This window comes from Natrix helvetica, assembly GCF_964273705.1.
Source record: "Natrix helvetica genome assembly, chromosome: 3".
Taxonomy (NCBI): domain Eukaryota; kingdom Metazoa; phylum Chordata; class Lepidosauria; order Squamata; family Natricidae; genus Natrix; species Natrix helvetica.
In genome coordinates this window covers 121563701-121587646 of record NC_138549.1, presented here as the reverse complement: position 1 = coordinate 121587646, position 23946 = coordinate 121563701, and the positions used below count along the sequence as shown (strand labels likewise).

Below are 23946 nucleotides of genomic sequence, written 5' to 3'. Positions count from 1 at the left end.
GTGGTTTGTTGGATCTATCACACATAGCCATTGAAACAGAAATCTCAGGTAATGAACCAAGAAAAATGTCTTGTGCTTATGAATCACGGGAACTCTGCATAGAGTGGGTGTGGGAAACCCCAAATGTATCTTTTGAGCATGTAAACGTGTTTAACAGAATTATAATTTTTGTTTATCCAGACAAATCTGTAATTTCTTTCCAGGAGACTGAGCACATCACTTGATTAGTGACATTGCTAAATTTGGTCTTGGCTTAGATCATTTGAGCTTGATTATAGATAATGTCGGGCATTTTGCATCATTTTGCCCTGTATCTCAAAAATCTTGTTACTTGACAGAAATTTTTCCCCTCAAATTTAGCTGCCTTTGTCCTGAGCCATTTGCCCTTCCAGTTTGGGGCTGTTATTGGAGATATCTGGGATCACTTTTGATTCTTCTCCTGAAACTGATGCCTGAACCTATTTTCATATTTCTATTTGTCAGGACTCTTTTTTCTCCTTCTGGATTTCCAGGTCTCTGCTTTGCGTCGTCTAGCCAAACCTATGACTGATAGGGTTGCTGGGAGGATTAACCAGAAACAAGCCATGGGAGAGCCCAGTGCTGAAGTCTCCACCAGCACTACCAGCTCCTTAGAGTCAGAATCTGGTTCTCGTTCTGTCTCTAGCATTGTACGCCAGTGGAATAGAAAAACCAATGCTTTGCTGGGAGATTCTCCTTCCTCTTCAAACGGAACTCGGACAATCAGGTAAGATACCATGTTAACTCTATAGGGACCACCTTTGGTGGGAAGGTAACAGCGTTCGGTGCACCTTCGGCATTTAGTCATGCTGGTCACATGACCACGGAGACTCCTTCGGACAGCAATGGCTCTTTGGCTTTGAAACAGAGATGAGCACCGCCCCCTAGAGTCAGGAATGACTAGCACTTAGGTGCGAGGGAAACCTTTACCTTATCTGTGAACATATTGATACTTTTTAAGCCCAATCTTGCCTCCTGGAGCTTTGGGTTTTCCTCACAGCTTCCTTCTTGGTAGCATTCAGAATGGTTTCCCACCCTCTGCTTCAGAACTACTTGGAGTAGCAGGGACGAGAGTTTAGCATAATGGTAGGATTGTGCTGTTCATCTCTTGCTTGTGATCTCCCTCTGTAGGAAAAGATTCCCAAAGAAAGGTGCAAATCAGACTTTTAGTAAGGCAGCCCGCCTGAAGTGGCAGTCACTGGAACGCCGTGTCTTTGATATTGTCATGCAAAGAATGACTGTCATCAATCTGGAATCAGATATGGAGCGTCTTATCAAGGTGACAAGGATGGATGGCTCATAAGGGTGGATGTCTTCATTGGGATAGAAGGCAAGGCTTGGGGGCAGAGTTTGTTGCAGGTAAATAGCCTAGCAGAACGATTCAATTCTTTCTTCTTGCTTTCAGAAACGTGAGGAGTTGTCACTGATGCAGGAAGGGCTACTAGGAAAGAGGGGGAAACTACAGGCTGAGAACCCAGAAGAACAGAAGGGATTGCAGGAATTGAATGAGGAGATTGAAGTGTTGGCTGCCAATCTTGACTACATAAATGACAGTATTTCTGACTGCCAGGCCACCATTATGCAGATTGAAGAGACCAAGGTGTGTCCCATTTACATCTGTGGCAAGGGATTTGAGAGGGGGGATTCCATAATTTATGTATGAGCCAGAGATTAATTGAGGCTGATAGCTGGACTCCTTGCTCTTAAGAACAGCAGAGACTAAGGGATTATTCTGTTTCACAATCCTTATAAGATCCCTGAGAGAATTTGAAATTTTTTCTCTTTTTTCAGTGTGGAATTACATTTTATCAGTCTGGTAATTTGTTATTTACATTAAGGCATTAGTTCTCTAGAATAATTCTCCTGTAGAAAAAACAGGGAGAAGGTTCTAGTAATCCCCAGTGGGTTCACTTGTTGAATGAATAATTGAAATTGGCTACTCATGCACTATTTATACTCTATTGAGAGGATATCAAGTCTAGTAAAACCAATATTTGGACAGGGAAATAATGTTCTACCCCCAGACTTTCTCATTCTATTTCTTCTCCCTATGGGTCTCTTCTTACTAGGAAGAATTGGATTCTACAGATACCTCTGTGGTGATCAGCTCCTGCTCTTTGGCTGAAGCACGACTTTTACTGGACAATTTTCTCAAAGCATCCATAGACAAGGTAAGTCAAGGCTAAGAATTCCTGCTAGCGATTGATAGGTATAGCTAATCCAGTAGCAAATGTAACTGGTTACAATATTAGTCTGATCTATCCATGGAACTCTTGGAAAAATATATTTCAAAGTATTAAAAATCTTACTCCATTCTAAAAGCATTTCTCTTTTAGAATGGAGTAAGATTTTTAATATTTTGTAATATATTTGCAGTGAAACTCTTTTTAATCCTTGTGGTTTATTCAAACACTTCACTAAGAAGTAGAATAAAGCTTAAAGCTCTGACTGAATATTATGATTACAGATTTCTGGTTGTGTCTCAGTAGGGGTAGTATTCACTTACCTTCCCTGTGAGCACGCATAGATACCTCCAGGCTTGCGCACAGCCTTCCGTGCATGCGCTTTTCGTGGGGAAAAAATGGCCTAAATGAGATGCCGTAGAGCCAGAACGGGTGGGCGAGGCCACCTGCGATTTCCGCTACCTGTTCAAGCGAACTGGTCCAAACCGGTAGAATACTACCTATGCTCAGTACCCATTGCAAGACACAGAATCCCATTGCAGAAATAATAATATAGCCTTATTTATGGATGAGAATAGAGCTTATGGAGATATCAAGTTCTTACTTAATTTTCCGATCTCTGAAAATAGAGCCTGCAGGTAGCCCAGAAGGAAGCTCAGATCCGCTTACTGGAAGGACGTCTGAGACAAACAGATGTGACTGGCTCCTCTCAGAACCATCATATTCTGGATGCCCTACGAGAAAAAGCAGAATCCCACCCCGAATTACAGGCACTCATTCACAATGTGCAGCAAGGTCTGTTTTCTTATTCACCTATCTGCAGTGCTCTTCTATAGCAACATCTCATATAATTTTTTTTTGCTGTGTAACAAGATTTGAGGACAATCAGGGGAACCTTTAAGATATAAGGACAAAGAAATAACCATTTTGAAACAGATACCAAAAAGAATAAGAGATATGAGGAAGAAGTAGTTCTTTCCAACTAAAAAATTGTATGAAAAAAATATCTGGTTCAGATGGGTTGTTCCAGAAGGCTTGCTGATTTTCTGGAAGGGTGGTAGAGTGAGAATTAATACAGTGGTGGAGGCAGAAGCCTTCATGGAAAAACACAAGAACCTTCTAGACGAAACAAGAGACAGTGCACAAGATATGAAGGGTGGAGGAGCCATGGCTCAGCCAACAGACAGGGGAGAGGAGGCAGCAATGAGACTCAGGTCACAGAAATGAATTAAAAGTATATTGCAATTGTTAATATAATGAAATGGTTAGAAGTGATACAAAGTATGATTGAAGATGTTAAAGAATTTGAAGTAAACTTAAACTGCTAATATGTATGTAATAATGATGTTTTGATATATATCAAATAAGAGAGAGATGTAAGATCCCGGGGAAGCACCACCTTCCGTATGATGTAGCTGTCAAAATTTTTCTCCACACTTATGTACCCTTTTCTCCAAAATACTTGTAAAAACTAATAAAACTTAAAAAAAAAAGATTTGAGGACAATCACTACATAACAAAGACTTCAAATAGCCAGGCTTGCTATGTGATGAGTACAACCATGAACTGACCATTTAAACTTACCTCTGAATTAGTCAGTTCACGTGGCAAGGCTCTTTTTAAGTTGAAAGTGTGTTTGTTCTGAGTTCATTCTTGTGGTCCTTCTGCTTCTGTAAATTGGAGATTAGTCTTCTTTTGCCAAGTTGCCCTCTTTAAAAAATTAAGAATAACCTTCTCGTGTCCTTTGGATATACTCTAGAGCAGGAGCAACCAACCTTTGGGGACTCAGCGGTCACTAAATGCATAATTTTAAATCCCGCAGACCACTAATATGATTTTTTTAAAAAAAAGATAAATAGTATTTACTACAATATAAAAAATGCAAATAATGTTTCTGTGGACCACCAAAATTTTCTCGCAGACCACCAGTGGTCCACGGACCCACCCGTTGGTGCTCTAGAGACATTTTCCTAGATAAGCTTCTGATACAGAAGCAGTGCTGATGTCTGTGTGCTGACGAATCTGATCCCAATGTTGGTTTCTTTTCTGCATAGAAAATGGCTATGCCAGCACTGATGAGGAAGTCTCAGAATTCAGTTTGGCTTCAGAGGGAAGGTGAGTATCCTCAGAGAAAGCGAGAGGCGTGTGTGTGTGTGTGTGTGTAAAAATGGGAGAAATGGAAATTATTTTTGTTGACCAGCTCCCAGTCATCAAGAAATCCCTATGCTCTTATTTTTTTATACCAAAAAAAATGCAATTCAGCATGGAGTGCTTGTGTCAGGAATAACTCAGAGTCTGAGCATCGCACTTAGAGGAATCTCTTCGGGGTTGGTCTCACTTGGATTCTCTATAGGTGCCTATAAAAATTGCATGTACCAAAAATCTCCTTCTGTGTCGTGCAGCTTTTCCCAGTCTTTCTTCATGAAAGGTTCTGCGAGCCAGGATGACTTCAAATGCAGGGTAAGTTGAAAGCTGCACTTGGGCAGTGTGGCCATAGGTGTTTTGTGTCTTTGTAAACATCTGACTGCTCCTCAGTTAAGCAGTGAGAATAATTTGCGTGAAGTATTAAAAGTTAACATCCAAGGCCTAATAGCAAGGTGTATTTTAAATTAGAAATTGGTTGCTAAGCATATTGTTAATTTATGTTTAGTTGATGGACTTTTTGCGTTTTGAAAATTTACTGTTTTTTAATTGTGAACCACTCAGAGTCATTAAACTGGGATGGCAATTAGTACTAAATATTCCTCCTTATCTATCTGTATGTCCCTTTCCTTTATTGTCTTTAAACCAACATTTCTTCAGTGACTTAATGACTCTTGAGACTTATTGCATCCTAAAATTTAGGATGATCACAATGGATATCTCTTGCCTGAATTCAAATCTAAATCATGTGCTACACCTTACCAACCAATAAGGATAGTTAAATTCAGCCAGGGAATAATGCCTGAGTAGCTGATTAATGCTCTGACTTGATTCCTTTGGGACTTTGTTTTAGGGAGAGCCTAAACTGTCTGCTCAGATGAAAGCTGTATCTGCAGAGTGCCTAGGGCCCACATTGGACATCTCCACTAAGAACATCACCAAGTCATTAGCGTCTCTCATGGAAATCAAAGAGGACAGTGTTGGATTCTCTATCCATGATCCTTATTATAAGGAGAAAGTCTCCCGCACCATCAGCCTGCCTATCCGAGGGAGCACATTGTAAGTCCTGGTTATAGCAATAGTGATAGCACTTAGACTTATATACTGTTTCACAGTGCTTTACAGCCCTCTCTAAGTGGTTTACAGAGCCATCATATTAACTGCAACAATCTGGGTCCTCATTTTACCAACCTCAGAACGATGGAAGGCTGAGTTAACCTTGAGTTGGGCAGAATCGAACTCCTGGTAGTGGAATGCCAGAGCCTGCAATACTGCATTCTGACCACTGCACCACCACGGCTCTTATAGAGGCAATGTTATAGAGACAATTACCTTTGAGTAAGTTCTCTTGCATGTTGAGAAGTGGAGATGCTATTGGCTTGAAAATTGGGAGCCCAGTACTTCAGCATTATTTTGTGTAAACCAATATATGATTCATCCTTTTAGCAACCCAAAATTTTGTTTTCTTGATGGTAGTAGTTAATGAGCCAGAGAAATAAACCAGGCAAGGAAAAAACATGATCTGTGTATTAAATTCAGGCAGAATCAACCTTTTATTGACTGCAAACTTTACAGAAATTTTAACTATAAACATAGAAGTCTTCAATTCATTAGATTCCATCATTTTTACAAAATCATCTCAAAACTCTTTTCATAATCCTCAATCAGCTAGCAGCTTCACCTGATAGTGGTTCAAAATACAGAGTCCCCTAATGAGAAAGTAGGAGCTTTGCTTTTGTTTTGATAACAAAAAGGTGCTTCAGAGAGCATCTCACAATCCCTACCTGCAAGTCTTCAAAGCAGCCACAGTTTTCCTTTCAAGCAGCAGTCACAGGATGTTGGGAAAACTGCTTTTAAAAGAGTTGCAGACAGATTGTTTGTTCATGTCCATGTGCTCTGAAACTGCATTTTAGAGTGAAAACTGAAGCATTGTGCAATCTGAGCAGGAACCGTTTCCTGCAGGATGTGGCTGCTGAACATTTAGAAAACTTAGTTTATACAAATGACGTAACCTATATTAGTCTCCATCGGTTATGAATTGGCAAGGATAAGTATAGGTACTAAAATAAATATAAATGTTTCTGCACATAGGAGGGATCTTGCAAACATGGAAGGTACTGGAAACTGAATTAATATTCCCAGTCTATTTCAGTTCCTTGACATTTGTTTTTGCAGTGTTTTAAGAGATCATATACTCCCATGTGCTCCTTCATCAAAATCTTTGCATCTGCAAGAAGATTATGTACATCCTATCTATCTCCTTGACACTAGGAATGTTTTGAAGCAAATGATTCCCCAGGCATTTAGCACTTCATTCATTCCAATAAGAGAATTTTTCAAATAATATCTTCTGCCGTTTTTTCCTCTCTAGCCCTCGACAGTCCCGCGTCACAGACACTTCACCCCTTACAAGGAGGAAGTCGTATGACAGGGGCCAGTCTATCAGGTAAGTGCATAAGATATCTTTTATTTTCCTTGTCGTCCAGTTGACTTGCTTGGTGGAACAGGATCTGAGAGTGGTGAGAGATGATTTGCAAGGAGCAAACCAGCCTCCAATCAGAGTAAATCATCGCATCTTTCTTTCTTGCCTAGAAATCCAGATGTTGGATTCACTCCTCCCTCATCCCCTCCCAGCAGACCACGCAATGACCGCAATGTCTTCTCTCGGCTCACTAGCAACCAGAGCCAGGGCTCTGCATTAGACAAGTAAGATTAACTATGAGATTTGGAGGAAGTTCATTTCCCAAGGATAAAGAGAAGAATTTATGGTTATAGCTGCTGGCTCTAAAAAAAAAATGTTTCTCCTAATTTTCCATTTTACCCAATACTGAAAACATTTAGGTTTTTTTTGGTTTTGAGTTCTTTTAGTTGGGGTTGGTTTTTTGGGGGGGGGGAACCTGGAGGTGTGTCATCCCATTTGCACTGGAGTTAGCTCTCTGCTTCAGCAATCAGGACATTTAGCAGCAACCAGACAAGATTTCCCTGGAACTTCCCCAAATATGTAAGAAACCTAAATAACAGTTATACCATTTCCCCATCCAGGACCAGCATCTAATTTTATACATTCCATAATGTCTCCATTGCTAAATGATTGCTGCCTCTCTTCAGTGTATTTAGATGGTTGCTAGGAAGCATGAAATCTCTTTCCAATCGTGTCTGCAGCCTCCCACAACTAGGTGTCTCGTTTTCAAAACTCTGCACATGAATGTTGAGAGGATGCAAGAGTATTTTTTTCAAGATAGGCTTGAGTTGCCAGCATCTCCAAATAGCTGTTAATTTGCTCCATTAATAGGACAAGAGTTGCATATGCTTTCGGCTTTCCAAATACCAGCCTGTGTACTCTTGAGATCAGGATATGAGAGAGGGGAATTGTAGCATCAAAAAACTGATGATGTTCCATTAGTGCTTTAAGCTAATTTGTCCAGTATAGATCACCTTCAGCTAAGTGGCTATTGAAGTTTCAAAGAAAAATAAAAGCAGTACAAAAAACATAACTTGACAGCCATTTGTAGAGGAATTTGACACCGCAGTGATCACATCCTCATGAGGAAGTATCATGGAAGTCACAATAGACTTTGCTCAGAGGTTACCCACCAACCTTGGTAGATTGCATTGTATGCTTGGTGTCTTTCTCCACACATATGTGCAATAATTAACATCATTGGAGTTTTCATTTCCTTTTTCCTAAAGCAAGCTTCAAGACTTTGTGTATAATACCAAGGGTTTAGTGAGTGGGAACATACCTATTCAAATTGCAGGTGGTTTCTGCTCGCGCTCCTTCTGCTCCTGAGCCCTCTCTGTCTGCAGCCTGCTATCTTTTTGACCTGCCCTGCTAGCTTGGATGCAATAACAAACTTCCCCCTTCTGACTTTATGCTGCTGCTTTTCTTTCTCCTGGTTTTAATCACCCATAATCCTGCTAATTTTCTATCCCTAGGTCTGATGACAGTGATTCCTCTATCTCGGAGGTGTTGAGGTATAAAACTTACTGTTTATTATATAATTCCCGTGGCCTCGTTCTACCTTTCCCATTCTATTTTCTCCTCCTGCATTTAAAATCTGCATGTCACCTGAGACCCTGATGTAGTATTTCTTGCCTTCCTCCCTTTCTATTTTCTGAGTGCTAAATATACCTCCAGCTGACTAAAGAATGTTTCAGGCCCATTTCCTGTGACTTGGAATACGCAGGTAGTCCTTGACTTACGACCACAATTGATCTCAAAATTTATGTTGCTAAGTGAGACTTTGTTAAGTGAATGTTGCCCCATTTTACGACCTTTCTTGCCACAGTTGTTAAGTGAATCACTGCAGGTGTTCAGTTAGCAACACGGTTGTTAAATGAATCTGGCTTCCCAATTGACGTCGCTTATCAGACAGTTGCAAAAAAGTGTTTATGGGATCCTGGGATATTGCAACCATCATAAATATGAGTCGGTTGCCAAATTTCTAAATTTTTATTTTTTTATTTTTTATTTATTTATTTCTTGGATTTCTAGACCGCCCCCTCTCCCAAAAAGGGACTCGGGGCGGTGTACAGTCAATGCAGATAAAAATACAATCATAAAATAATTAAATACATTTGGATGGAGGAGATAGGCTGTACAAGAAATAAATATATTCTAAAACCCTAAAAACATCCCCAATTAAAAACCCAAACCCAATTAAAATAAATCCCCGGGAGGTAAAACTAAGAAAGTGCCAGGCCAGCTGATTGAAAGGATCGTAGGTCCATCAAGAAGCTGCCACGAACATCTGTGTGAAAAACAATCATAAGTTACTTTTTTCAGTGTTGTTGTAACTTCATCACTAAATGAACAGTTGTAAGTCGAGGACTACCTGAAACATGATTTCTTTCAAATTGTCCTCCTTACATGTATTGAAAATCAACAGCCAGAAGTGGGTTAAATTTCCATCCTGTCGGGAAGTTCTAGTTAAACCACCAGCACTTGTCTGAAGCTTTCAGTCTTTTTTGCCCCAAAAGCTTTTTTGTTCTGCTGAGTTGACAGACTCTCCCTCTATTGTTGAATCAGCTGACAATATCAATATAAAAGTTGCCCTCTCCCTTGTTGATCCTTATCCAACCTCCGCTTGTTTCTGCTCTGCAGAACAGAAGTCACCAAGCTTCCCTCCAAAACAATGGGTAACAAACTCCATAGCAGTTTGGGTAAAAGACTGGAAGTTTCAAATATCCTTTCTAAGAATACATTTTCTGGCCTTTTCTCCTGCACTTAGTTTAACTGCTTAGTAACTATTGCTGCTTCCACCTACTTCCACAAGATACTTCATGTTATAGTTGTGGGCGAATAGAAGAGATAGAGGCAGATCTTTGACGTCAAACTCTTTATTGTAATAAGCAATAACCAGCAAGTGTCTGTTTGACAGCTTGCCCTTTTATAGGGAGCTGTCAAACGGTTTAGCCAATCACAGTACAGTATTTTTCCCGCCTTGGTGGCGGACCTGAATGAAGCCTTCATCTTTGCCTTCGCTCCATCATTTGGATGTGCAACACTTCATTTGGAATCCTCTCATAAACTTAACATTTACTACCTTCATGGCATGTTGGGGGGGTGGGGGATGAAAAGATTTCTATAGTAAAGCCTCCAGGTCCTGTAAGCGTAGAGGTTTCTGCTGTTCCAGTTCCCTTTTGGAAGAGAAACAATTTTAAAAGAGAGAAAATGTAAAAATCACTTGTCAACTTTAAATATTAAAGTGTAAACATTGCATGTTATAGGAGACAGATTATGCAGCTGCCCAAATTTACAATATACGGCAGCTGACAAACTAGTTAAATGGAAAAATCCAAAAGACCACTAGATGGCAGTGGTCTGCTACAAATGGTGCGATCTCTTTTATAAAATGGGAGACTGCAATTTAATAATACAGATTAGCGTAAATTTCTAAAGAAATGTAAGTATCTTTTAACTTAATCTGAATTATGCATGAACAATTGGATCCAATTCCTTATATCTGTTTAGAAAAGTGAAATATTTCTAACTATACCATTTTTCCTATTCCTATATGGAATAGTTGTCCATGTAAGCAAGTGATTCTTCTTCTCCTTTACTTGGAAATTTCTTTTTGCTAAAAATTCCACTTTTATCAAACAAATTGAGAAGAACAATGATTTCTTCTTTTCTCCATGCAGCTTCTGGCCCTGTCTTCCCCCAAGTTCTACCCCTAACTTTTTAAAAAGAACAAAGCTTTTTCCTACCCAGGAGATTATGGTTGAGTCTTTTTTCTCTGCCCATGTGATACATGCCTTCCTATTCACCAAAGACATCTCTCTTCCTTCAAACTGTTGATTGAAACCTAGAGGGTGGTTTCTAGCCTGCACAATCACTAAAAATATCACATTTAGTACACTTTAGCCCCATGCACAATCTCCTTGTCTTAGCATGAAGATGCCCTATAGTACTAACAATTTGCAGAGGACCTGACCTTATACCAGCTTGAGTACCTTATTGTCATCCCTTATTTGAGGCATTCTGAAGACAGCTTTAGGTCCCCTGTTCTCAAAATGGCTTTTCCCCTTTTGTCCAGCTCTAAGCCTTCCATCTGGATGATCTATGGAGGATGAGTGACCATTGGCGTCAGCAATCTGCTTGGCTCCAACTTTTCCTGCAGATCTGCTGTGGGTGTCTCCTCTTCTGTCAGTACTTGAGCTCTGCATCTCTACAACAATTGGGGGGGGGGGGGGCTTACTGGAATTTGTTTGCTTCTGTGGCCTTTTTTAAAAAAAAACAATTTTTATTTGTTTTTAAACAAGGACAAACAAACATAAAAATAAAAATAAAAATAAACCATCTTCCATTACAAATTGTAGAAAGTGTGTCAGTTGGTTACTGTATTTCCATGCATCTCTTCCATAGTCACCACCTGCTTTTCATATCAAATCACGTATTTTAAATTCACCTATATTCATGTATATCACAATTATTATATCTCAACCTTAATTTGACTATAATTGTTTTTACGTCCTTTTATGTATAATATTCAAAATCTAGAATAGGATTATATAACATTCCATTAAATCATCCTAAAATCATCCAATCACAATACATCTTTAAAACATATTCTAGCTAAAGCTTTTAAACCTCCTCTCATATTCTCCATGTGTTGTTTATATAAAATTTCATATTATCAAACTAATATATATTTATAGTTATCATTATTGATCATTATTTAACTATAGCTATTGTCACTTCATTTTATACATATTACTAGTAAACTAAATTTAACTTAGTTTTTATTATACATTTTCATTGCATCATCCTATATCTTTCCAGTAATAGTACAGTCTTATATCTCTTGCCATTTGTAGCATTAATGTTCTAGTTACTTTCTTAATAAATCTTGTATAAACTTCTCTTCGCAACATGTTGTTCCTTTTGTATCTCATAAAAGCTTGAAACCCAACATCTGTTCTTTCCATCAGCTTATCTTTGGTTATCGCTAGTGCTTCTGTCAAGATTTCTCTCCTTATCTCCATCAATTTTTCTCTTTTCTTCTTCTGTGCTTTAAAGTCTGGGGTAGAGTTCCAATCCATCTATCTCCCCTTTCCATATTCCGCTCTTGCCATTACCAACCACACTCACTTTGTTGTCAATATCCACAGTTTTCTTATCTCTTTGCTCATTTTTTCCTTCCATCTTTTGAACTCTGTCCTCCACTTTCTTCATTTGGTAAACATCCTCAGTTTCTCCATCCGATTTTTCTTTTTTGTATTCCATATTCTCCAAACTCTTTTCAATTCTCTCTGTCACAACTAATAGATTTTGAATTTCAACGATAATCATTTGCAATGTTACAGATTCTTTTTCCTGCTGGGCCATTCTTTCAGTTTTGCAGATACTGCCACTATAGGATTCAAGGCTATTTTAATAAACTTCAAACAGGTTCATTTATTTATCTTTCAAGTCAAAATTTTGTCTTCTCTCCAATAGCTAGTGATAGAACTTCCAAAAGGCACCTGTATAAACAACTTGTGCACTTCCTACTATCACTGTCAGTAAGCAAGCTGAAAGAACCTTGAATCTCAAGTGATCAAACAGAAAGAAGAAAAAACAATGTATCCAGCCTCCAGCCTCTAAGTGGCAGTGTAACTGCTCTTCCTCCTGTTGTTACAACCCTCTTTATAATCCTTATTATGTTCTTTATATTCCAAGTTTAAGAAAGAAAAAAACCCTTAAATGGAGATCCAAAACAATCCAATCAATCCAATCAAGCATTATAAAAAAGGAGAATTTTAATCCATAGGTATAAGCAAAAGTGAAAAAAGAAGAAGAAAAAAATAATCCATTCAGTTTAAAAAATAGGGAGCCCCTGCAAAAGTTCCATCCGTGGAAAAAAAAAAGAAATTAGAAACTGGATAATGCACTAAGTTCAATGCAGATCAATCTTGCCACCTACAGTCTTTTGTCTTCAATCTTAATTTAAATTTTTTTCTTCGGTAGTCTCTTCCTCTAATAATAAAATTTCCTCACCAATTTGACACACTTTCTCTTTCTGCTTTCTTCCCGTTCCGGAGCTGTCCCAACTTCAGCAGCTTCATTAGCTGCATTTCTGTCGCCGGAAAAAAAGGCTATTCCTGGATCTTTCAGGGACTTTGCGGTGTCCCTGAGATCAGCAGGAGCTGCCCTTCTCAATCACCGTCTCTGCGGGACGGTTTAGGTCCGAATGGACCGTCTAGTGGCAGGAATTCAACTGCGATCTCGGAACACCAATATCGTACGTCATGCAGTCACGATGTCAGCTCTCTGTGACCATTTTTTTAGGTCAACTTAAGGGGCATGGAGCCTTAAAACTGTCTAGCTCATCATTGGCTTAACACAGATAATTGAAATTGTAATGGAAAGGACAACTCAAGTATTTCTGCAGCCAGTGGGCATCCTGGTTTCTCCTTTCTTTTTCTCACATAATTTAATTTTCCCACATGAAAAAATTGATTCTCAAACTCCAGCTCTGTAACATTTACCCAGTAAATGTCTATGGAGATTCTCAGTCATCCAAGTCATGGTTGTCCCTAAGGTGCTTTTTCAAGAGGCAACTGGGCTTTCTGAGCTTTTTGGATGAGAAGCGAAACGTCTTCAAAGAAAAACCAGAAAGTCCAGTTGCCACTTGGAAAAAGCACCTTTGGGATTTACCCAGTAACTGTGTCTCAGTCTGTGCTACTCATAATTACCCCTAGGTGTCAGCCAAAAGACATAGCACTCTCTTTTTTTTCTGCCAGCAGTCAGTTGATGGTTTTAAGGAATTTAAACAAGAAAATTCAGTCAGTTGAATGGAAGAAAAAAGAAAGAAGAATTGCAGTGAATTGAATAAAAGCATTTACATGCCAATTGGAAGCATTTTTCACACGATGGATGGTGTTGAGTGGGTTTAGAATTTCAGTGAATAAGGACACCAGTGTGTGTGTGTGTGTGTGTTTGTGTGTGTGTTTGTGTGTGTGTGTGTGTGTGTGTGAGAGAGAGAGAGAGAGAGAGAGAGAGAGAGAGAAAAGCACACAAAACATTAGGTCAGTGGTTCTCAACCTGTGGGTCGGCACCCCTTTGGGGGGTCGAACGACCCTTTCACAGGGGTCACCTAAGACCATTGGAAAACACATATTTTCAAAAAAATATGGAAAACATCAAATAATTTTATGGTTGGGGGTCAACACAACATGAGGAACTGTATTAAAGGGTCACGGCATTAAGAAGGAATAAGTGGTATGAATGGTTGGATAATAAGAAAAACAATTAAGCCGAAAACAATATACATAAATAAACATAGAACTGTATATAAAAATAGGTAAATATGTTAAATATCATAAAAATGTATAGATAAGATGACATAAGGATTGTAATATATGGTAAAGAGAGGAAAACATACACAGATACGACAATGTAACATTGTACAAACTGTTGATATAAAGATTGTAATATGTGATAAAAAGACAAAAACAATAAAAAATTATTACGGGGAAAAAAAAGAAGGTTGAGACCCACTGCATTAGGTGAAAAACATTAAAATATAATGCTTGTTTTTATTTGTAACTGAGAGTATATTTTCTATGAGTTCCTATTCCCATTCCCTTTCTAGGGACTCCAGAAAAATCCATTTTTCCCCCTACTTAGACAAGGTTCTTGCACTCTTTTAACTGTTTTGTTTTCTCTCATGCAAGGGGGATCATTAACCCTGTGGGAGGTTGCAGGAGTGCTCGGACAGCACCACTACAATGCATTTCTGTGGCTGAAGGACACACCAAGCCAGTATTGTGCTTAGATGCTACTGATGAATTGTTATTTTCTGGATCCAAAGGTACGTGTGTCTGGTTTTGATGACCTAGATGCTGGAAGGATGAAAATGCTACCCACATGTTCTAAAGGGAGTTGTATTTGAATGGATTCTTTGTGGGAACCATATGTCTATTATGAAAGCTATCGATTCATATCATAATCCACCTTTTTTGAGGAAACATTTTCAGAGTCACCTATCCTCCTAAAAATAAGTGGGTGGCAATCTGCAACTCACTTCTATTAAGACAGTTTCAGAATCCAGGTTAAGAAGAACATGTCTCTCCTGCACCAATCAGTTGTGATGGTTTCCATGTTTTTGTGCACACCTCGAAATATCTTATAGTTTACTAGAGACTAGTGGTTTCTTTTCTCAACAGAGAGGAAAAAGCCATTCTGATTCAGCTTTCTTTCCTTTCTAAAGATCGGAGCTGCAAAATGTGGAACTTAGTGACAGGACAAGAAATTGCATCTTTGAAAGGGCATCCAAATAACGTCGTCTCCATAAAATACTGCAGTGACTCTGGCCTGGTATTCACAGTCTCTACCTCTTACATCAAAATATGGGATATCCGTGATTCTGCAAAATGCATCCGTACTCTCACGTAAGTAATCACCGCATTGCATGCTTTACAGTCATCTTTCCCAAGATCCCTTATGCCTTTAGGATGTAGTAGCAATACAAATTCCAGGTTTCCCAGCTAGAATATCCCATGAATGCGCTGAATGAATATTGTGGAAGCTGGAGTCTAACAAACCAAGTGGATAAACCATCTGGCTAACATCATATGAAATTTGGCTTTCTTAAGCCAGCTAAGAAAGGAAGAGTTAATCTTATCTTGTATAAACCCATTGTTGGCTCTGATAACATGGATTAATTAATTAATCCTTACTGCAGAGGAAGATACCAGAAAAAAAAGAAATTTTAAGCTATGAGTTACTTTTTTGGTTTTGCACCAGAGAATTACAGTATAACTGCAGTTAGCTATAATTGTAAGATTGAGTAAGGTTTGTGAGTAAGACAAATAAGATTGAGAAATAATCTATTCTAGTTGTGTGAGTTTGCAATATATAAATCAATGGGAATTCTGTTCTATAGTCTCTTGTAAGGGCAAACCTCTGCTGTTTCCTCATTGAACATTCATACTTTTGTCAAATATATTTTATGATTCAGACCCTCCCTCTCTCTCTGTCCACTAGCTCCTCAGGCCAGGTGATCACTGGAGATGCCTGTGCTGGGGCCACTACCCGGACTATCACCAGCGTGCAAGGCGAACACCAGATCAATCAGATTGCACTTAATCCCACAGGCACCATGCTTTATGCAGCCACTGGCAATTTTGTCCGCATTTGGGAGTTGAACAGGTCAGAAAAAAAACAGAAATCATTTATTTAACCTGTGTCCTGTAGTGCATTGGACTATTATTGCTTGCTTCCCAGAGTTGTGGGTTCTCCATCACTGGAGGTTTTCAAAAATAGACTGGACAACCATTTGACTAGGAAGGTATAATGCTCCTGCCTTGAACAGGGGGAGGGACTAGAAGATCTCCAAGGTCCCTTCCAGTCCTGTAATTTTATGATTTTTCTATGCATATCATCCCCAATTAATGGGGACAGTGAGAGATGTAATGTGGGATAATACGAGAGACCTACAAATTGTACAGCACAATAAGCAATCAGCAAGTCCTGGGGCTAACCACCTTATACAAGTGGTTACAAATGCCCAGAAGAGACTGACAAAAAGTTGTTGAAGTATATTGTCAATCCTTTATGTTTCAGAGAATGTGCATCCTGGAGTTGCCAGTATAGGGAAGGGGCAAAAGAATACTTTTCCTCAGATAAAATCTGCCTACAATGTTTTGATCACTGTTGTAGTGTTTGGCTATTTATTGGCTTATTTATATGTTGTATAGGTTTCAGCCTATTGGAAAGCTGACGGGTCACATTGGCCCTGTGATGTGTCTCACAGTGAATAGGACTGCAAGTAATCATGACTTAGTAGTCACAGGATCTAAGGATCACTACATTAAGGTATTATTTAAATTTTGTTGAATGTATTATTAACATATTCAGGAACATTCTATATTATTGACAGTCTGGTTCCTCTCCTTTCAAATCCCTTTTCTTGTCTGTCTGTTTGCCTGCCTGCCCTTGTGTGTGTGTGTGTGTGTGTGCGCGCGCGCACGCGCGTGCGCACGTGTGCCTATTTATCAATCAATCAATCATCTAGAAGAGAAGAGAATTTCTGATGGAGGAGAAAGATGAGGCTGTTCACATTCAGGCAAATAGACATGAAAAATTACTAAAGAGCAGATAAAATCATTCCATTAAGCTCTACTTGGTCTCACGGTTAGCATTTGATTGCAACTTGGCTTTATATAAATTCTGGGAAAGGAATTAATTGAAAATTGAAATAGGAGCTATCCAACAACTGTGATTATAACAATTAGTTCTACTGAATATCTGCATTTAGTTTCCCACTACATTTCTTACAAAAGATCCAAACTAAGCCCATACCAGCTAACTCATATCTCCAGTTCCAAAATTATTGCATATAATCTTCTTGTTTAAAAAATAATATTGGGAAAGGGAGATGGTCCTCTTTCTCTATCACTGTTCCTTCAACATACTGAGCCCAAGGCTTAAAACACCTTGAACTTGAACAGTGGCTCTTGATTAGCTACTCTTTTTCCTAAGAAGTTCTATTTTGCAGATGTTTGAGATTGCTGAAGGTATCGGTGGGAACATTGGACCTTCCCACAACTTTGAGCCTCCACATTATGATGGGATTGAGTGCCTAGCTATTCAGGGAGACATACTCTTCAGTGGTTCCCGTGACAATGGGATCAAGAAATGGGACCTGGAACAACAAGAACTCATCCAGGTATCAAAACACTAAACTATGAATGATTGGAGAATAAAAGAGGAAATTCAGATAATTTCCTTCCTTTAATTAGCTATTATGACAAGACTTGGGCCCTTTCTGATTTACTATATTCCTGCTTCCAGCAAATCCCTGCACATAAAGATTGGGTTTGTGCTTTGGCCTTTGTGCCGAGCCGGCCCATGCTGCTGAGTGCCTGCCGTGGAGGGACAGTGAAGGTCTGGAATGTTGACAACTTCACACCTGTTGGGGACATCAAGGGACATGATAGTCCTATCAATGCCATCTGCACAAATTCAAAGCACATTTTCACAGCTTCCAGGTGAGTGTCTAAGTAGAGACTTATTCTATCCAGGGAAGGGTTCCAAAAGATTTTGCCGCCTTGATCCCATGATGTATAATTGACCTGTTCTAGATAATATTGCTTCATTAGAGCCCAAAGTAGAAGGAGGGAGCCAAAGGAGCCATGGGTGAGGGAGTGCCACTTTCCATAGTGTTACAGCCATTGACTGTTCATCTTTAAACCAAAGAAGAATTTTTGTGAGAATTGTTTTTTTTTATAGCTGCTTCGTATAATGCCATTATGAGTGAATAGCCACTTCAATGATCCCAAAAAGAAATCCTGAAAGAATTTAGTGTTGCTATCTGAATATCTTACTGAATCAGTCAATGCATACTTGATTAAGGCAGAGTTAAATGGGTTTTTTTCTATATATTCAGAAACCAGGAGGATAGCAGTGGGGATCCTTGGTAACCTGCCATTATAAGACATTATTCTGGCAAAGCTGGGGTTGGAAAACAAGCAAGCGCTCAATGCTTGCCAGAAGTGCCTCTCCCTGGTGGGGGGGGGGGGGGGGGACTAAGAATACATCATTCACTTTCTTCCCTAAGGCAATCTCTGATCTCCACTTTTCGGACCATGTTTCTTTTTTTCTTTTTCTGTTTTCCTTTTTCTCCTCTTCTTCTCCTTCTCTTTCTGTTTCTCTTTCTCTGTGCCACAGTGACTGTCGGGTAAAGTTATGGAATTACGTGCCTGGGCTCACCCCCTGCCTTCCACGACGCGTCCTTGCCATCAAGGGCCGTGCCACCAGTCTGCCTTGATCTTCCTCCTCCTTCTCTACTCTCCTGCTTACTTTTTCTTGCTGTGTTCTCCCTCCCTGCCTCTCTTTGTCTTCCCTGTCCCTCTCTCTGGGAGCTGATTTCAGCTGCTTCTTGACGGTATGCAATGCTTACTTGCTTTTCTTTCCTTTGAAGGGACAGTAAGCGAAGGTGTCTTCTAAGAGAGAATTCACTCCCTATTTTACCTTCTAAATGGGCATCCTAAATGCACCTTCTATTCTTCCCTAATTCTGCCAATTTGGTTCCACTGTCAAGTGGCCTGTGCTTTATTTGGAAACCTGTGATACTGAAATAGGTTTAAATTTGTTCCTAGTAAAATCAGTTCAGGATCAGTGTGTGTTGAGGGTCCATTGGGTTCCAGTAAGGTACTTCCAATTCACTGCCTGGTTTTTGTCTTATGAGAACCAGTCAGTGTGATATAGTGATGAAAAATGATGGAATACAGATGAGGAGATTCTCTGCCCGGTTTCTGGGTGGGTGTGGCCATGATGGGCATGGCCTAGTTGGCCGCCTACACTATGGCAGTTGGGAAATGGCCTCCCCAGGCTCCGGAGGCCCTCTGGAGGACGGAAACAGGCCCGATTCTGTCCTTCCCGAACTTCCTGTAGGCCCGTTTTTCGCCCTCCCCAAGCCTCCACACGCACCTCAACTTACTTGCATCCAAAATAAGCCGCGTGGGACTCCTGGGCGGGGCCAGCCAGGAGTGGGATTTGGGGGTTCTCCAAACTGTGCAATCTTAGCTAGAGGTTCTCCTGAATCGCTTCAAACCCCCAGCAGCCCACCCGATTCAAACCATCCTCAGCTTTGTAAGCTCCCTGAGTGACTTTGGGTCACTCTCTCTCTCTCTCAGCCCAACCTGTTGCTGAGGGGATAAAATGAATGGAAAGCCATCAGTAAGCTATCTGGATTTACTGGAGGAAATATGGAATAGAAATCTAGTAAAAAAATAAAGATTTCTGGCCCCCACCCCTCCACATGTATCAGAATAGAATAATGGATTCATAGTAGTTTCTAGGCCTTTGGGTGTCACAAGAGCATGAAAGATGGGAGAGACCTAAAACCTCTCTCTAGGCAGATTAAAATAAGAATATCCAAACTAATGTAAAATGTATTTTAGTGAACCTGCTTTATAAAACTATGCTTGTTAGTCACTTTCATGTTGAAGGAAAAGCAGTTATATCAGAGCAAGGTTAAATTACCTCCAGATCTGCCAAGTCTCATTTATTCCCTGTTGCAATTTGCAATAAAATGGCCTCTTCAGGGAGAAATAGAAAGTATTGTGGATAAGCAGAATGATGGCTTATATCAGGAAAGCACCAAAGGGCTCAGATCAAGGAACCCTGTAGTTCTTTTCCTTGAAAATGAAAATGCTCTGGTATCCCATTTTAAAGTATACCATTTTAAAGTATATTTAATGTAATAGGTAATTTGGCTTTTAGTTTTTTTTTTCCTGTTTCTCACTTCCTGTAATGCTTTCAAATGTACAAGCTTGGCTTTTTACAGATCTTCCTCACATTCTTATCCTTTTACCTTTATTCCCAGTGACTGCACAGTGAAGCTCTGGAGTGCGAGGAAGCTACTGAACAGCACAACCTAGAAGTTGAGAAAAAGCAGCTATGAATTTAAGAAGACTAAGATGGAGCTTGGCTAGGAAATTGCATTTAATCTCTCACACCCAGGGCTTCAGGATGAGAGGGGTGCCTGGTTTTCTGACAAGTACAAGGGTTGGAGAGGGCAAAGGAAGTCTCCTTTTCCGTTTACATGTTCAAGTCTCTTTCCTTGTCAGATGTCTATGGTGGCAGCCATGGTAAAATAGAGCCAAAAAAGAAGACAAAATTTGGTGCTGAGGTTCTTTCAGTCAGACTCCATCTGATAAGTTTACAAAATAGGATGTTTTGGGGGGGAAAGGAGTCAAAATATTTTATAAATCAAAATTAGATTTTTCATCCTTGTATAATTAAACAAGGTTTTCCAGTAGTTTCCAGTTCTCCAGGAGCTGCCCATATCCTGCTTATGCCTATAAGACATTACAGTGAAAATAATTAGAGAGAAAATCAAGTGTTGCCAGTCCCTTCCTGGATAGTTGATTGTTATGTCTTAGGGGATATTCCTTGTTCCAATTGGTCTTTCAAGAGGATTTATGAAGTACTGACTTTTATTTCTTACTTTTATCTGTGAATTGCTAATTGTTTTCTTTTTGAAAGGGGGAAGGATTGGAGGAGAATGCAAGAAAATGAGCCACTTTAATCTGAGCACATAATGTAGTGTTTCTCAGTGGTTACTATAGATTCAGAATTTCATTTGCCAAATACTCTTGAGGTTGATTTTCCCAAATTCCTGGAATGACAGTATTAAAAGAAAAAAGACAACGAACAATTGTATTATACAGAGCGATATATTTAGTAACTGATTTGATGAACTTTGATAACTTCAGAAGAGTTGTTTTTCCCCGAATACCAGTTACAAAGCTGGGTGGTTTTTTTCTAAATGTTAGATAAGCAACAAGAAAGGGAGACCTAAACTGATTAAATACATTTAGGATTCTCCTTCATGCCATCATTTGGCAATTCCGGCAAAGACGTAGCCTGTGCATGCCATTTTCTCTTCCCATTCTCAAATTATTACATTTCGGTAACAAAATGGCAGCGACTGCAGAAGTCAACTGTCCCCTATCACAGGAAAAAGGACATTTTTCCTTCTCCTTTGTCTGGGAATAGAAAAAATGTGGAACCTTCCCTTCCAGCTTTCAAACAGGGTAAGGAAGATTTGAAATGCTAAGCACAAGGGTGTTGCAATGCATTCCTGTATTACTGGGGAGATAAGGAGCCTGCCCCTCTCAATCTCACCCCCAGCATCTTTTTGTTGTTGTTTACATCTTTTTCAAACATTCACATTTCCATGTTACAATATGGAGCAAATGGATAAAAGTTGATGCTCTGTGTTTAGAAACTTGAATTTTTCACAGGATATTGTTCACTGCACTTGATTTTTAACAGCAAACATTGGCTTAAGCCCTTGAAGTTCCATCACTGCGTCGGAGAAGCTTTCATCTGCGTGCAATGTAGCAGGGCTGTCCAAGCCTCTCTGAAGGATTGATCAAGTGCTCTTCACATTGCTATAGGGTTCATCCTTAAACGTTTAACTTGCGTTGTACTGTTCCATCAGAGGACCAAGGATTTAAACTGATCGCTCAGCAGCAGACTTGGGAAAGCCATTCGCCAGTAGGGAAATATGGACTAGCAGATTAAAGCAATTTGCTTTCTGAATGCTTTGGACCATTCTATAGCTCTGTGTTTAGTTTGTAGGAGTCTTTGCTCTACTGCCCTGGATTAGGTTGGAATTCTGTCCATTCATTTGGGTTACGAAAATCCCTTTCTCTACACTTAAGCTGCTGATTCTTCCATCCAAGTGGAAAGTTGTATTGTAATTCTAAATAGGTGTTCAAATCATTCTGTGTTTTGTCTTGTGCAATTGGGGACGAAGGGGGGGCGGGCAGCAGAGAGAGGTGTGTGACTGCAATTTTAAGAGGGTGAGAGCTTGTTTTGAGTTTACCTACCTCATGGTCCAAGGTGTTTTCTCATTTTTTTTCCTTTTTTTTGTTAATAGAACTTGAATGGATCTGGGAAATGCACAGTTTCACTGGTTCCAATTTCTAAGCTCAACGGAAAGTATGATGAAAGGAAGCTGCCCTCTGTATAATCTCAGAGGGAGCGTTTACATATTAAGGCTGCACTGTGTTTACTGCACCTTGGTGTCTTTTGCAGTCTTATCTTAACTCAGCACTCTAAATGGAGTGGAGGAGGTGGGTCATACGATTCCAAGATTGGAAGAGGAGAATCTTCCACAAAATCAGCACAATCTTTATTTCTGCACATGGAACCCAAATTGGTTTTTTGTTTTGTTTTATTTTGCTATTCACTGAAGTTTGTGATCCCCTTTGAATGTTTTTGCCTGCAGAAATCTTTGAATAGATTGTGAATTAGCTCACCAGTCTCCATGGATTTATATTACTTGTTTAGAACAAAGAATATGAAGCATACAAAAGATAATATTCAGTATTTGTGTAAATCTACCAGCCAGGAGATACTTTTTATAGGTTAAATAAAGGATTTCGTGATTTGTGGTCCTCCAGAAGTTGTACTTCAGCTTCCATCTTTCCTCACATCTGGCCAGCTCAGATTGAAGGAAAGCTAGTGGAAGCCACACATTCTTTCTTAAATTATGGGTCATGTTTGTCATAGAGTTCTGGGTGACTCTTGCTTTCTTGTCCTTTGGCACCAGGTTATTCTCCATTTTTTGGGAGGGGAGGGTAAACCTTGTCTCTTTTAATACTTCTGATCCCATGGATGTAGTAGGAGGGGAATTGAGCTGATTTCTTGGGTTTAGTAAGTATAATTTACCCTATTGTTGATTGTACTTGAAGCACATAATTGAGAGGATACAAAATAAGCAACAATGGACATTTCATCTCTCTCATAATTTTCAAGCACTGAACAACAGGTTACCGTAATAAGACTAATGAGACTAATAATGCTTTTGCATCTCTGCAAGGATGTTTTAGAACATGTTATCATGCTGTCCCTAAGGCTAAATTCTCAGTTTAAGAAGCCTACTTGATTGTGTACTAAAGTACACCAGCCACCTCAATCCCGGGTTGGGACGATAGTTTTAGTTGCAGTCCCAGCATTACCTGGATGTGACCAGGTTGAAATTTTGTTTCAAACAGGTGCCTTTCCTTATTCAGAAAGGTCGGAGGTTTTTACCCGTAGAAAACACTGGTGCTTGTCTGAGGCTTCTGTGAGGGCTGTGTCATCTGGCAAAATGGTATTAAGTGTGAATGTGTGTGCGTGCGCGTGTGCATGTAAGGATACAATGTATGTAATATTTTATACCTCTGTGTAAATAATGTAAGTTATTTAAAGTTTCTGATGTACATGGTTTTCCAATGAATGTTTTTGTTCTTCCTGGTAATAAATTTATTCAACTGAAATCCCAAGTCTGTTTTTTACATTAAAAGTCTAATGCAAAGCCTTTTTAAAAAAATTAAATCAGAAGCTTGCGGGTTTGAGAAACTGGATCCCTAAGCTATTACAGAACAAATGCAAGGATTAAAAATAGCTAAGAACTTGGTAATAGCCCTTAGCTGACATGGAGAACTTCAGTCTCACAGGCCTAATCTGATGAAGTATAGTCCTCCAGTATTCCTTACCATTCTTTGCCCGGGAGGTTTTCTGCATAGGGAATGGCTTTGAAGGGAGAGAAATTAACTTTAAAAAGACATGTCTCTTTCCCAAACTCTTTTATCACCTTATAACCGTGATAGTGAA

The 23946-nt window shown here is 39.5% G+C and overlaps 1 protein-coding gene across 4 annotated transcripts in view; it reads left to right on the top strand.

Annotated features, from left to right (window-relative positions):
• Positions 1–20520, top strand: part of KIF21B (kinesin family member 21B) — a 74179-nt gene extending 53659 nt beyond the window's left edge. Inside the window, exons 18-35 of one of the 4 annotated variants that reach the window (XM_081947055.1) lie at positions 513–745; positions 1150–1297; positions 1424–1618; positions 2088–2189; positions 2831–2996; positions 4256–4316; positions 4604–4661; positions 5197–5402; positions 6715–6789; positions 6936–7049; positions 8280–8318; positions 14505–14641; positions 15041–15221; positions 15817–15981; positions 16530–16647; positions 17330–17500; positions 17626–17822; positions 20162–20520. In XM_081947055.1, coding sequence (XP_081803181.1) covers positions 513–745; positions 1150–1297; positions 1424–1618; positions 2088–2189; positions 2831–2996; positions 4256–4316; positions 4604–4661; positions 5197–5402; positions 6715–6789; positions 6936–7049; positions 8280–8318; positions 14505–14641; positions 15041–15221; positions 15817–15981; positions 16530–16647; positions 17330–17500; positions 17626–17822; positions 20162–20216 — 2421 coding nt within the window. In that variant the 3' untranslated portion in view covers positions 20217–20520. Of the gene's footprint in view, positions 1–512; positions 746–1149; positions 1298–1423; positions 1619–2087; positions 2190–2830; positions 2997–4255; positions 4317–4603; positions 4662–5196; positions 5403–6714; positions 6790–6935; positions 7050–8279; positions 8319–14504; positions 14642–15040; positions 15222–15816; positions 15982–16529; positions 16648–17329; positions 17501–17625; positions 17823–18501; positions 18665–20161 lie in introns of those variants that run through there. The other 3 variants (XM_081947057.1, XM_081947056.1, XM_081947058.1) reach the window with 3 other exon arrangements.
• Positions 20521–23946: the final 3426 nt, after the last annotated feature.